The following is a 14,685-nucleotide window of genomic DNA, read 5'->3' on the forward strand; positions in this document are numbered from 1 at the left end:
TCGAAAACTGATTTTCAAGCCATCAGGGGCCAACTCGAGCGGCCTGAAGCGGCCAGGCAAATTTTATGCGTGGTTATAGAATCCGGAGTCTCAATTTATGCATATAAAATGGAAGCTTCTGACATATTACAAGTGAACAACTTTAAATTAAATTAAAACTGTTCTCAAGTATAGAGTTTGAAGATTCTAAATATTCAAATCCTAGATACCATATTCAATTCAGAAACAATAAAAATTGAACGATTATGATTTTTTTAAATGAACATTTTTTATATTAGAATATAAATTAATTTTATTTTAAGTCGTAAAAGATTAATAATTGTTCGATTGTTATTCATTCATCAAAACCTGTGTTTCTTTTAAAATCTTTTTAAATATTCTTCTAAAACTATTTTTAAACATTTTTTAATTTTAAAACAATTCTTGAATTTTTAATCAATGAATATTTCTTATTCCATAAGGAAGAAAATTCAATCCAAAATATAGAAATTTGAAGGCCAAATGACGAATTTTCTGTAAAAGAGTTGAGTTTTCTACCTCGAAATATGAATTTATCCAAAAAGTTAATTTTTAATCAAATACCAAATACCAGTGTTTGATGTTAGAATACGGCAGGCATCTCTATGAGATTGCCGATAAGTAGAGAAACTACTAAATATATTGCAATTAATTATTATTACACAAAATCAATTAAAAATGCGAGTAAAATATGTTCTAAAAAAAATTGCACGTAATAAAAATAAATTGCGATATAGTAGTTTCTCTACTTACCGCCAATCTATTTTATCGTATTCTAACATCAAACACTGTTATTTGGACTTCTATCTAATTAATAACCAGTATAATCGAAATTCTGTTTCAATAACTATGTTTCAAATTTAAAGTAATTTCATTTTTATTTTCAACGACGAAGGTCACATTTTCAAACCGGGAAATGACCATGAATTAATTTTTTTTACCGGAATTTTACCAATTTTTAGAAAAATAATCTGTCCAACTTTGATTTTCAACCGTTTTTTAAATAATTATTTAAATTGTGATATTTTTCAGTTATGATTTGAAATCAGTTCATAATTTTAGTCCGATTAAAACTTTATAAACTATTGAAAATTTTGAAATAACTTCAAAATAATATATTTAGAATCAAAGGATTTTATTAAATTTCCAATATTAAAGTCTAAAATATTCCATTTTTAAACCATTAAATTTGAAATTTTTTAATTAAAAAAAAAAATTACTTCATATGTAGAAATATCTGACTGTTCGTTTAAAATCAGTAATTATTAATTAAACAAATATTCAAAAATAAACTTTGAACGTTACAATTGTGATTGCTCTATTTAACCAAATTTAATTTGTAAGTCAAATGGTTGAATATTGATTATTGTTATTAATTATTATTATTACACCTATTATTTTTAGAAAAAATCGAGTAAGTAAATTACTTTAAAATTTGAAATGATTTCAACTAATTTAAACGATGTATCTACGTGTACCGACAAAATCCGACGATTCGTACCAAAATTTCGGTGCAAATAGCCCACAGCCTAATTTAAAACAAAATATAGATTTTAGCAGATTTCGAACAAAAATTTAGAAGCTTTTTAAGAATTTTGACAGGCTTCAGAAGAATAACAAACATTTCCTAGGGAAATTGACAATCTTTTTTTATTTTGACTAACTAATTTTAAGAGAATATTTAAAAAGATCGATAAATATTTACAACATTTTCAAAAATGCATGTGGACGCTTTAAAGAAAATTTCTATATTGTGGTGAATTAAAAACTGGAAATTATCCAGAATAATAATAATTCTGACTTGGATAACCGGAAATTTTTAAATTTTAACAAATTCCGAGCTAGTACTGGACATTTTCGAAAAGGAAAAAAATTCTTAATTGATACAGGAACTTTTCCAAAGAATCCCAATTCCGAGTTGAAGCAGGGAATTTACCAATTTTAACCGATTCTGAGTTGAAACAGGAATTTATCCAACAGAATAATAATTCTAAATGTAAAATTAAATGTTTTAAGCCAAATTATAAATTCGGAGTAAAAACGAGATACTTTCGAACAAAATTTAAAATTGAGAATTTTCAAACAGAATTAAATTTATAATTTAATTCTAGGTTTTAATTGGGAATTTTCCACTTTTAACCAATTCTGAGCTGGAATTGGAATGTATCCAGGAGAATAACAATTCTCAGTGGAAAATTAAATTTTTCAAACCAAATTGTTATTCGGTGCTCAAACGAGGTATTTTCAAAAAATCTGAATTATTTATTGGAACAGGGAATTTTACAAAAAAATTAGAATTCTTAATATCAGTTGAAATGGCTAATTTTCGAAAGAACACAAATTCTGGACTTGAATAGGGATTTTTTATAAAAGACTTAAAATGTTGGATTTAAACAGGGAATTTTACATTTTAAACCAATTCTGAGATGGAATTAGAATTTGAAATTGCTTAAAATGGTCTAATTTGAAACATTTTTCAATTCATTGATTGACTCTTCAATTTAGAGCATTGAAAATGATAAAGTAGATTTATATTTTTGGAACTGAATCTGAATGTTTGAACTCTACAATTGATAAATGTTTAAGATTTCGAATTTGGCAGTTTAACTGCATTCAATTTAAATTTGTTTTGTGGAAAAGTGTTAGTAGCTTCTATTTTATGTATTGATTTATACAGGCTTGGAAAATTAGATATTTTTAAATGGAAAAAAATGTGAATTTACATCAAAACGGTTTGGTTAGCTATTACATTTGTTTAAATCTTCGAAATTCGATTTATTCGAATATTCGAAAAAGTCAAATTTCAAAGATTCAACTTGACCTTTGGATCCATTTTTTACTAAACAAAAAAAGAAGTTAATTTTTTTTTTTGAAAAAATTTAATACTCCAAGAAAAATCAAGCCGGTCAAGTGAAATTTGTTTTCCATTATGAAAAATCCAATGATCCAAGCCTGTCTTTTGTAATAGAAATCCGAATAAACAACTACACACCTATAATTTTAACAACAACACAAATTTAATTTCTACGATAAGAGATGAAAACCAAAAAGATTAATTTTTAACAAAAAAGTTCCTTTTGAACCAAACAGCTGCATTTTTTAACAAAATAATTGATATTTTAACCAAAAAAGTGTTCATTTTAATTTAACGATGGTTGAATTCAAAGAAAATTTTAATCCTCTACCAAAACAGATTAATTTTAAAGTAAGCAGTTGAATTTTTAACCAAAAAACATTAAAATTGTACGGTGAAGTGATATTTTCAACCAAGCAAGATTTTTTAGCCAACAATTTAAAAAAACTTTATCCAAAATGTTGAATTCTCATGTCAAAAAGACGAATTTTCTACAAAAGAATTATATTTTCAATCCAAAAATATAAATTTTAAACAAAAAATTTAATATCCAAACAAATAGTTTAATCTTTTACCAAAATATTTGCATTTTCAACAAAAAAAGATAGATACTCAACGAAAAACATAATACACCAAACTCTCGCTTTCAGTCCAGTGTCGGGGGTTGCCTTCCAATAGCCTTAGACTGATTTCGGGGGGATCGAAGTATGAAAAGTGAGGGCCCCCTGATTTGTTTTCAATTGCAATATATATAATGTCGCAACCGCTCTCGCCCTTCGCTCCGAGAAATTGCATGAGCCTGCAGTCTAGGAAGGCTGAGAACGGGGTGACTGAGAAGAGAGTTTGGCGTAGTTGATATTTCAACCACAAAAGTTTTAATTTTAAATCGAAAACAGTTGAATTCAACCAAAAAAATACGAATTTTCATCAAAGTATTTCAATCCTCTAACAAAAAAGATTAATCTTTAATTGAACAGTTTCATTTTAACGTAAAAAGATGGAATTTATATTATAAGGGATGAAGTTTAAAATAAAAAGATGAATTTTTTATAAAAAGAGTTTCATTTTCTAACAAGAAAGATTTTTCAATCATAAATAAATAATAATAAATATATATAATATATGTATATATAAATAAGTGCAGTGAAATTTTCGAATCACAAAAATGAATATTCAACAAAAAAGATAAATTATCATAAAAAATTTTTAATTTTTCCCCAAATCCTTGAATTATGAACCATAAAAGATCAATTCCCAACAAAATATGTGATAGTTGACATTTAAACACAGAAAGTTTAACTTTTGAAACTAGAATAGTTGGATTCAACTAAAAGGGACGATTTTTGAAGAAATTAGTTGAATCTTCTACCAAAACAGATTATTTTCAACCAAACAGTTGCACTTTAAAGCAAAAAAGATGTCATTTTTACCATAAGAGGTGAAAATATAAACAAAACAGTTTATTTTCAACTAAGAAAGATGTTTCAGTCAATAAGTATGTCAAATTTTTTACAAAACAGCGGAATTTTTGAACTGAAAACATACATTTTCAACAACAAAATTAATTTTCATCCAAGTAGTTGAATTCACTGACTCTTTCAGGATTTCCCTAACATTCCCTGACTTTCCTGAATTTCCTAACCTGTAGCAAACCTGCAGTCAATTATCTATTACATAACTATTAATTCATTCATTCCCGGATTTCTTGAAATTATTCATAGTATCCAAATTTGTACTCACCGCTTAGGGTGGCCGCCAATTGTAACAAACAACTTCCTCTATCTCGCTTACTTTCTTTCTCATTTTCGCTAGTTTCTTCTTTCCGAAATTTTTTAATGAAAAAGAATGAAGGTAAACATTTCATACTGCCAAAATGGTCTCCAATTAAACGCTTACTGGAGAAGTATCCTTGACAATGCTGAAGTGAAAGTATAAAAAGGGGGGAGGCTACAATATTGTAATTTGTAAGATACGGAATAATCGTACCGATAAGATCTGTTTTCATAATAAAAACCTAAAGAAACTGACAAGAATTTGAGTCATTACAATAACAAATTTTTTATTTACCGAATGATAAACTATAATATCAACTTAAAACCAGCCTGCAAAGCTTAGTCGAGGCGCTCGCTGAAAGGTTTATCGCAGTAATAAACTGTACAGTTTACACAAATGTATAAATCGTAAATGCTTCATCACTTACTTCAAAAAGTGAGAAATGAATTCATTTTTAAATTCAGGTTAAAGAAATATCTAAGTGGCCTCGGTTAACTAAAATATTTTACAATGGTGCCAGTTTTTGAATTGTCTGAAAATAATTTTAAAAAACAATTTCCAACAAATTAATTGAGTTCTCAAGTTAAAATTTCCAATATTTTTAGGAAAAATTTGAGTTTTAAAATCGAAAAGATCATTTTTCAATCAAACAGGTCCATTTACAACCAAATCGTTAAAACTTCAACCCAAAATCACGATTTTTTAACAACAAAATTTAATTTTCTACAATAAAGTTAATTTTTAATCTTAAACTATAAAAATGTCAACCAAAAAGACGAGTTTTTGATAAAACAGTTGAACTTTAATTCACAAAATATAATTTAAAAAAAAGAATAATTTCCAACTAAATAGTTGAGTTTTTAACAAAACAGTAGAATCATCAACCAAATCAGATTAATTTTGAAACATTTTCAAGCAAAAAAAAAGTAAGTGAATTTTGAAACGAAAAAAATAAATTTTCAACTAAAAAAGATCAATTTTCATCCACGAATCGAATAGATAAGCTTTCAGTTTATCAACAAAATAGTTAAATTTGCAACAAAAGTGATGAATTTTCTACCAAAAGAGATGGATTTTAAACATAAAAAAAGAATTTTCAACAAAAAAGTTTAGTTTACAAGTTAAAATATCGAATGGTTTTAGGAAACATTTCATTTTTAAACTCTAGAAGATTAATAATTTTCAACAAAAAAGCTAATTTCCAAACAAAAAGATGAATTGTTGTCAATCAAATAGTTAATTTAAAAAAAAAATAAGGTTCAAGGGATAATGAGAAGTTTTCAAAAAGAGTGTCATTTTCGAGCCAAAAAGATTAATTTTTGTTAAAAATAATTACATTTTCAACCGGAAAATATAAGTGTTAAAGAAAAAATTTTCTTTTCAACAAAATCGTTAAATCTTCAACTGAAAATGACGATTTTTTAACAGAATAGTCGAGTTTGCAACAACAAAAAAAAAAAGAATTTTTACAGTAAAGTTCACTTTCGATAAAATAGTTGAATTTTAAACCAAAAATAGAATTTTTTGACAAAAAAATTAATTTTCAACCAAATATGTGAGTTTTTCACAAAAAATTTGAATCCTCAACCAATTTGATTAATTTTGATCCCTGTTCAGTTAAAAAGATGGACTAAGTACATTTCAAAACCAACCCTCACAGCATGAGATATCGGTGGGATATCCCCTTAAAAGTTTAATTTTCTGCCAACCTGTTAAAATTTCAACCAAAAAGACCAATTTTCTACATAGCTGTTGAATTTTAAATACGAAAATATAAAATTTCAAAACAAAAAAAAACAATAATTTCAAACCAAATAGTTCAGTTTTTAACCAAATAGTTAAATTCTCAACTAAATTAGATTTATTTCTAACCATCTTTAATCTGAAAAAAATGAACTAAGTGAATTTTGAAACCAAGAAAATGAGTTTTCAGGCAAGAAGATGATTAATGTTCTACCCAAAAAGAAGCATTTTAAACCAAATAATTGAATTTTCAACTAAAAACTCAATTTTTAACAAAAAAGTTCATTTCCAACCAAGAAAGATGATTTGTTATCCAAATAGTTGAATTAAAAAAGAATCATTTTTAACAAAAAAGTTCAATTTTCAACTAAATAGTCTAACTTTCAAGCAAAAAGACGAATTTTTACTCAAATAATTGAATTTTTAAATTAAAAAAAAAAATAAGTTTCGAAAAATAAAGACAAATTTTCAACAAAAGTGGAATTTTCAAAGAAGAAAGAAAAAAGATTCAATAATTTTTTGAATTTTCAGACCAAAAAGACTATTTTTCGAAAACTACCAAAAATATAAATTTTCCACCAAGAATATTAATTCTTTACCATGAAAGACGAATTTTCAGCATAACCAGAACCCCATACGAGCGCTTCGCGCGCGTTCAATTACTTTATTTGCAATTATTTAATTTGAAAATGAAGTTCATTAAAATACCATGAAATTAATTTTTACTTCAAGAACTTTTATTTTTACTTGAATTCGCATACCATCTAATGTTGGCGCGTACAAATTTTCATAGAAATACATAGTAAATGATCTCGGCTCAAGAAGAGTCCACATGTCAAGACATTTCGAGCGCGCATAGCACTCGGATGGATGACCATTTGCAAGGTACCACCGGGTTTTTTTACTCCCTGCGTTTTAACTGCAGTATCCTTCTCAACCATTAAATATAATATTGTTATTTAAATAACTGAGTACAATTTGTAAAATATGTTAATTATTTTTAAGGTAGTGGTCGTGCCAAAAGTCAGATATCTGATAAAAATAGTTTTTCTTCGATTTTAAGAATCAAAATATTTTAACTCTTGTCATTTAAAATAAAAAACTTTTTTTTTAATGTTGAAATGAACAAGAAAGAATAATAATTTTAACCATGTTTTTTGCAATAATTAAATTTTTTCTGACCGTCGCTTCTTACCAATTTATGGAAAATGATTGCATATTAATAAATAATGGCTTATTTTTTCCGGAAAACCATTCTCTACAAGTCTACTATTTCCAATTTTGAAAGTAAACTTTTTTATAGCTGAAACCACTAGAAACATTTTTTTTCAAGATCACTTTTTTTAACAAATAATTATGTTTTAAGATTATTCAGTTATTTAAAAATTGGAAACAGTAGAATTTTAGAGAAGGTTTTCGCGGACAAAATAAACCGTCATTTATTAAAATGCAATCATTTTTCAAAAATTGGTAAAAAGCAACTGTCAGGAAAATTTCAATTACTGCAAAAAAATGGTTAAAATTATTATTCTCTTTTGTGCATTTCAACATTTTTCATAAAAAATAATGTTCTTTATTTTAAATGACAGCAGTTAAAATATTTTTATTCTTAAAATCGAAGAAAAACTATTTTTTTCAGATATCTGACTTTTGGCACGACGCATGTCAAGTTTTGGAAATTCAATTGAACAAAATATTGAAGTCCACGCAATAAAAATCGCGAGTTTTCGTTTCCAGGCATGCAAAATCAGAAGATAGCATAAAAAATCAGAAAATCAGAACAGCGATAACAAAATCAGGACAGCGATAAAAAATCAAGACATCGATAAAAAATCAGGACAGCGGCACAAAATCAGGACATGTCCTGATAAATCAGGCCGTCTGGTCACTAGGGTGGTCCAAAAATACATTTGTAATTTTTTCGAATTTTCATGCATATTACCACGAAATTTTTAAAATCTACCAAAAAAATAAATGCGTTTTTTCTTTTTGAAAAAGAAAACTATATTTAGAGGTTTCGCAAGCCCCATAAGGCTGAACGTATTCCCGATAAGAAAAAATACAGAAATAATTGTTAAAACAATTAATGATTGTTTATAATAATATTCTCTTAGAATAATGCTAAACCGTGCCAGTTTGTTAAAAATAATAATTAATTTATCATAATAATTAATAATAATCGATAATTTTTTAAACAATTTATTAATATTTTTAATAATTTTCTCTTTCAATAATATCAATAAGTTGTATTTTTTTCTCAGATTTTCAACTTTTAGTACACTTTTTACTTAGAGATTGGGAAAAGTTAATTAAGTTTAACAAACATAATTGTATAAGCAAGTTATTATTATTTCTATACCTATCTTCTTCTATAGTAATGGTAGATACTTGCTGTTTTCATTGGAAATTTTCCACTTATTGAAAAACATTTCACTTTGTAAGGTAATAATTATTGCAGTTTAACAAATTCAATGTTTAAAAAATTTATTATTATTGATAACTATTTTCGCCTATAATAATGGTACAGGACGTTTTTTTTCTGAAATTTTCCACTTTTTAAAAACTTTTTACTTAGTGAGGCAATAATTAATAAGTTAAAAACATAATTGTTTAAACAACTCATGATTGTGATAATTGCTGTAAAGTTGCGCTTTTTTCTGAAATTTTTCAATTTGCTAGGAATTTTTAGTTTTGAAAAAATAATAAATAAACAATAGAGAGAATCATTTTTAAATTGTATATCTCTTCCTTTTTTTGAAATATGTTTTCCTGATTTAAAACAGGTATTTCAATATATTATTCAATTAATGCAAAGCAGAAAGATTCAATTCACCCTTTCTGCACTTCCCGGTAAGAAGAGAAGGATAGAGAAAAATTAATATTTTCAGATTTAAACGAAAGAGTATTTTTTAATTTTTTTGAATGCGCTAATTTTCCATCGAGAGAAGTGCCCAATAAAAGAATAGGTTTATCTCCGAAACCAATTCTTTTTGATTTCCTTAACGATTGACACTTGTGTTGTATTCCATGCAGGCGAATATATTTTCCACTTTTTTAATTCCTCTTAATCCGATCAGTAGACACGCTTCTCATGGTTATTTTTAATTCCATACTTACATGTTGTATGACTTATTATACTTATACATGACTTATTTAATTCCCCCTAATATGTCCACAAAATATGTGCACTTAAATAGTTGCTATTCCTCCGAGTGCAACATAAATTCGGAAATTTCAATTTTTTTGTTAAGGTTATTTTTAATTCCATACTTGCATGCTTTATTTTCGATTATTTTAATTCCTTCTAATCTGTCCACAAAATTGTGCACTTGCATAGTTTCTATTCGTTTTTGTGGAATATAAGTTTGGAAATTTCAATTTTTTGTCTGCGATAACGGTGGAGTAATTTTAGTTATAATATTTCATATCGTTCAAATAAATTATAGATTCAATAATATAATAAATAATAATAAATTTATTTAATAATGTTGAGTAAGTTAAACAAAATTAAATTATCTTTAAACAGAGTTATAAAAATATTCTTTGACAATACTACAAATTATTTCTATTAACATAATTATTTATATTTCTAACTTTTTATAATTACCTGGTAATAAGCGTTAAATTCAGAAAAATGAAGAATTTGTATTCCTATGAATACGCGATTTTTTCTCCGTCTAAAAATCCCCCATCGGGAACAGAAAAAGTGCAAATCCTATTCCTCTCAATCGACCTAGTAAAATTTAACGAAAGCATTTAATTAACCTATTTTTCATTATTAAATCTTTTTATAACTTATAAATTCGAAAAATATTCAAATTTAAATTTATTTATATTTTAATAATTTATTTAAAAGTCTTTAAAAATGCACCAAATAAATCTATTCAAATGTGGTGATTTAAATCATTTTAACTCTAGCGAGACAGAGTTGAATTGGTTAGAATTAAAATTTCAAAACTTATATTTCGCATGAAGGAATTAAAACAACTTATTAGACATATTTTGTGAACTAATTAGAAGGAATTAAATAAAATCAAAATATGACCACTTCTGAGGAATAAAAAATATCTCTGTGAGGTGTGTTACTGGTACAATTAGAATGAATAAAATATATTCATATAAATATAAATATAAAACCGTGTGGCAGTCGCTATGGAAATAGAACTGAATAAGTTTCGGAGGTATCTTATTCTTATGGTGGCATTTTAGACAGATGGAAAAGTTGCACATTCAAAATAATGGAATAATCTTCACTTCTGCGCTGAAATATGAAAATATTATTTTTTCTCTATTCTGCGCTTATTACCGGGTAGGTTTTTCGTCTTCAAAGTGATATTATTCTCTGTCTTTCTATTCTTTCTATTGCATTAAGGCCATGTGATGATGGGTCACGAGACCAGACTTCTACCTTACCGCGACTTTTTTTATTTCTCAACTTATTATCACACGAAACGCCACATCGAGTTGAAAATTTGGCATTCTAAACAAAAAGCACTAAGAATAGTGGATCTGGTCCTAAATTACTTAAGTACGAAAAAAGTTTATTGTTGTAATTATTTTATTTTTTTCATAATTATTCAAATTTAGGACCAGACCCACCTTTCTTAGTGGCTTCTTATTTATTATTCCAAATTTTCAACTCTATGTGGCGCTTCATGTGAAAATGAGTTGGGAAATAAAAAAAGTGAGGGTAAGGTAGGAGTCTGGTCACGTGGCCCACTCGTCACATGGCCTTAATGGTAATTCAGATTTTGAATTTTTCTAAATTCTTTTCTTCTTACCGGGTTTTTCTCTATAGTGATTGGTCAATTTTTAGCAGAAAATTTTTGCATTGTGCGGCGGTCTCTTCAAATATCTATGCCTTTTTTTATGCAAACAAGAAATAACAAAAATTATACTTAAAAAATAATAGTAATATACCATAGTAATATATTATAATACATGTATTGACAGTTTGCATACGTCTGATTTTGTTAGAAAGAAAAAGAAATAACTTCAGTTGCGATTGCGTACGCCCGTATGTCTCCAACCTAACCTATAAACATTGTTGGTTGAGGGTTGAGGAATTCAGGTTTCAGGCCAGTGCTGTGGGTGTTGTGTATTAATCATAAAATAAAACGAAGAAAGTACCCATGTGAAGGATTCTTAATATATTTTTCACAATGCATACTAAAAGGCTTAATTTTTAATTGATAAAAGTCAATAACGGACAAATATATTGTCACTCCAACCTCTCGACTAAATGCTCCAAAATGTGATTTCAAGTTGTCCCAGCGACACTTAATTTGTACCAAAATTAAAAAAGAAATATAATTTTCAAGAATCGGCGTCAATGGGGATAATTTAAAACTTTGTTTTAAATGACCACGACATTGGAAGAATTTTCAGAAGTTCAATTTATAAGGAATAAAGTCCGGCTTTAAGACTGATTCACCAAGATGGCAGATCTGTTTGATCTTGCAAATTTAATTACAAAAGTGGGTGTAGATGCTGTAAAAATAAAACCCGAACCGGGTTTACCGGAAAAAACATCAAATGAAATTCTAAGTGAGCTTTTTAGCACTTTCGATGTTGACGAGGGAGTAATTTCGCCTCGAAGTGATGGGTCTGCTTCTGAGGCAAATATCAAGGTTAAATCAGAAAAGAAGAAAAAGAAGAAGCATAAGCACAAGGACAAGAAGCACAAGAAAAAATCTAAACACAATTCCTCCGATAGCAGCGATGGAGAAGGCCAGGGTAAGTTTTCCATTTATTTTCAATTTTTTCTATCCTAACCTCTAAACTTAAAGTTTGCGCGGTTCCATCATTCTTTCTAAATTTAAGGGCTGACAGAACAAAAAAGGAGAAATAGGGTAATTTTTTCACGAAAAATTGGGGAAATTATTTTCGAATTGGTTTAAATTTTTCCTATTTCTTTGATTTTTATTTTATAATATTAAAAACAAACTATTTAAAAATCCATGAAAACAAAATTTAAAATTATCTTAAATTTCTTTCAAATCTCTTCTTGTCGCATGCCTTAATCAAACTTTAAACTTTTGAAATCCATGAAAATACCTTGAAATAAAATTTAAATTTTGCCCTAAAATTCTCACACGAACCGCTTTTTGAAATACCTGGGCTTTTATTTTATAATATTAAAAACAAACTATGTATTTGAAAAGAATTAGCTTAAAATTCTACGGATCTTTTGTAATTAATTAAAAACTTTTGTCAATTTTGAATTTAATAATTTCATATGTAAATGTGAAGCCATTTTGAGTGGAAAGGCTAAAAATTGTATGTAAAATTTAAAAAATTGTAACCATATTACAGCAATATTATTTTGTATCCTTTTATTTTTTTATTTTTAATGTAATATCTTAAATTTTTCCAATTTTCAGTAGAAGAATTAAACAAATAATTTCAAATTCAAAAATATTTTACTTGGCAATTTCAAGAATGAATAATAATTCTGAAGGAAGTGTTAAAAATTAAACGAATTTAAATTTTACAAATTAATTGTAAAATAAAGAAATATTTAAATAAACTCTCTGAAATCGATACATCATTATGCAAATAAAATTGAATTGGCTAAATTTTAGAAAATATAATAATGTACATTTTAAAGAGTTTGAGTATGTAAAAGATTTTGGTGACTACATTTTTTGAAACTTTTAAATGAAGTTCGAATTCGTTTAAGTTTCAGCGCTCCAGAATAGACATTGTTTCACTTTCAATGTTTCCCATTTAAAATTACTATTTATTTCGAAAGTTTTTTTTTTAGAATAATTCCATTCATTTTTTGATTTTAGACAAATTTGATCATGTTCAATGTTAAATTATAATTCTGTTATTTAATAACACTTTAAAACTCTAGAATTTCATAAGCTTTGACTTTAAAAAGTTTCAATTTAGTTTTTATATTTGAATTGCTAATTATTTAACTCTGAATGCCTTTAGTTATAAATAATACAATTTCCTTTCCTTCAAATTTGAAATAATCCAATTGCCAGGATTCAAATCTTAAAATATTTAATTTTTAACGTTTTGACTTTGTCCTATTTTCGAAATTTTAATCTGAAATATTAAATCATTAAATTGTCCAAAATCATTCGAAATACATTTGTTCAATTTCAGACGATTTAAAATAGAAATGCCTAATTGTTATTTAAAAAATGTTTAAAACATAATATTAAAAAATTGATTTTAAAAATATTTGCCGGGAGAAAGCCGGGAGCCTGGAATTGATTATGAATTAATTATACAGGAACAAAGAAGAAGAAGAAACACAAGAAGAAATCGAAACGGAAACATGACGAGTGTTCGAACAAATCTTCAGATTCAGAGAGTTCCAAGACTAAAGTTCGAAAAATGATAAATGAAACAATTGTTAAAACTGAACGGAATACTTTGAAAGATGAATTTGATATCTTGGGAAGAGATGACACTCTATTTGATAATTCTGGTGTAAAGAAGGAGCCAAATGAAGGGGGTAAAACACAAAAATCGAAAAAAGAAGAGGGTGGTGATACTAGTCCAACACTGCCAAAGATTTCAAAAAAAGGCGAGGATAACGATGAACCTCCTGTTCCACTTCTTCTCGGTAAGTTTGGAAAGATTTTTACAGGTCTGAGAATTTTTAGAAAATCAGAAAAATTAAAACTGGTTAGAAAAATTCAGGGAAAGTCTGAAAGAGTCAGTTGAAAATGTCAACTGTTTTGTAGGAGATTATATTAGGTTTTAAAATTCAACAATTCGGTAGAACAATCAATTTTGTTGTTAAAAATTCGTATTTACGGATTGAAAATTTAACTGCTTTGTTGAAAATTCGTCTTTTTGGATTAGAAATTCAACTATTTGGTTGAAAATTCGCCTTCTTCAGTTTCAAAAATCATTCGTTTTAGTAGAATTTTTTCTTTTTATAAAAATGCAACTATTTGTTTGAAAATTAAATTTTTTGGTAGAAAATCATATTATTGGTTTAAAAATTTCAACTATTTGGTAAGAGATTTGTTTAAGATTTAAAATTCAACAGTTCGGTAGAGCAATAAATTTTGTTCTTATAAATTAATATTTACGGGTTGAAAATTTAACTGCTTTATTGAACATTCGTCTTTTTGGGTTGAAATTTCAACTATTTGGTTGAAAATTCGTCTTCTTTAGTTAAAAAAATCATTGATTTTAGTGGAATTTTTTGTTTTATAAAAATACAACTGTTTGGTTGAAAATTAATCTTCTTTTATCGAGGATTCAACTATTGTGTTGACAAATCGTCTTTTTAAGTTGAGAATCTAATTATTTTCGAATTTTTGATG

The 14,685-nt window shown here is 26.7% G+C and overlaps 2 protein-coding genes across 3 annotated transcripts in view; one reads left to right on the plus strand and one right to left on the minus strand.

Annotated features, from left to right (window-relative positions):
• Positions 1–4,735, minus strand: part of LOC117169342 (facilitated trehalose transporter Tret1-like) — a 6,855-nt gene extending 2,120 nt beyond the window's left edge. The window contains exon 1 of the mRNA XM_033355680.1: positions 4,613–4,735. The gene's annotated coding sequence lies outside the window, so the exon portion shown is untranslated. The remainder of the gene's footprint in view (positions 1–4,612) is intronic.
• A 6,668-nt stretch (positions 4,736–11,403) lies between these two features.
• The window catches only part of LOC117169018 (protein SON-like), a 42,769-nt gene continuing 39,487 nt past the window's right edge, over positions 11,404–14,685 (plus strand). For both annotated transcript variants that reach the window (XM_033355070.1, XM_033355071.1), the window contains exons 1-2: positions 11,404–12,124; positions 13,638–13,973. In XM_033355070.1, coding sequence (XP_033210961.1) covers positions 11,827–12,124; positions 13,638–13,973 — 634 coding nt within the window. In that variant the 5' untranslated portion in view covers positions 11,404–11,826. The remainder of the gene's footprint in view (positions 12,125–13,637; positions 13,974–14,685) is intronic.

The sequence above is a fragment of the Belonocnema kinseyi genome, chromosome 3, assembly GCF_010883055.1.
Source record: "Belonocnema kinseyi isolate 2016_QV_RU_SX_M_011 chromosome 3, B_treatae_v1, whole genome shotgun sequence".
In the NCBI taxonomy this organism is placed as follows: Eukaryota; Metazoa; Arthropoda; class Insecta; order Hymenoptera; family Cynipidae; genus Belonocnema; species Belonocnema kinseyi.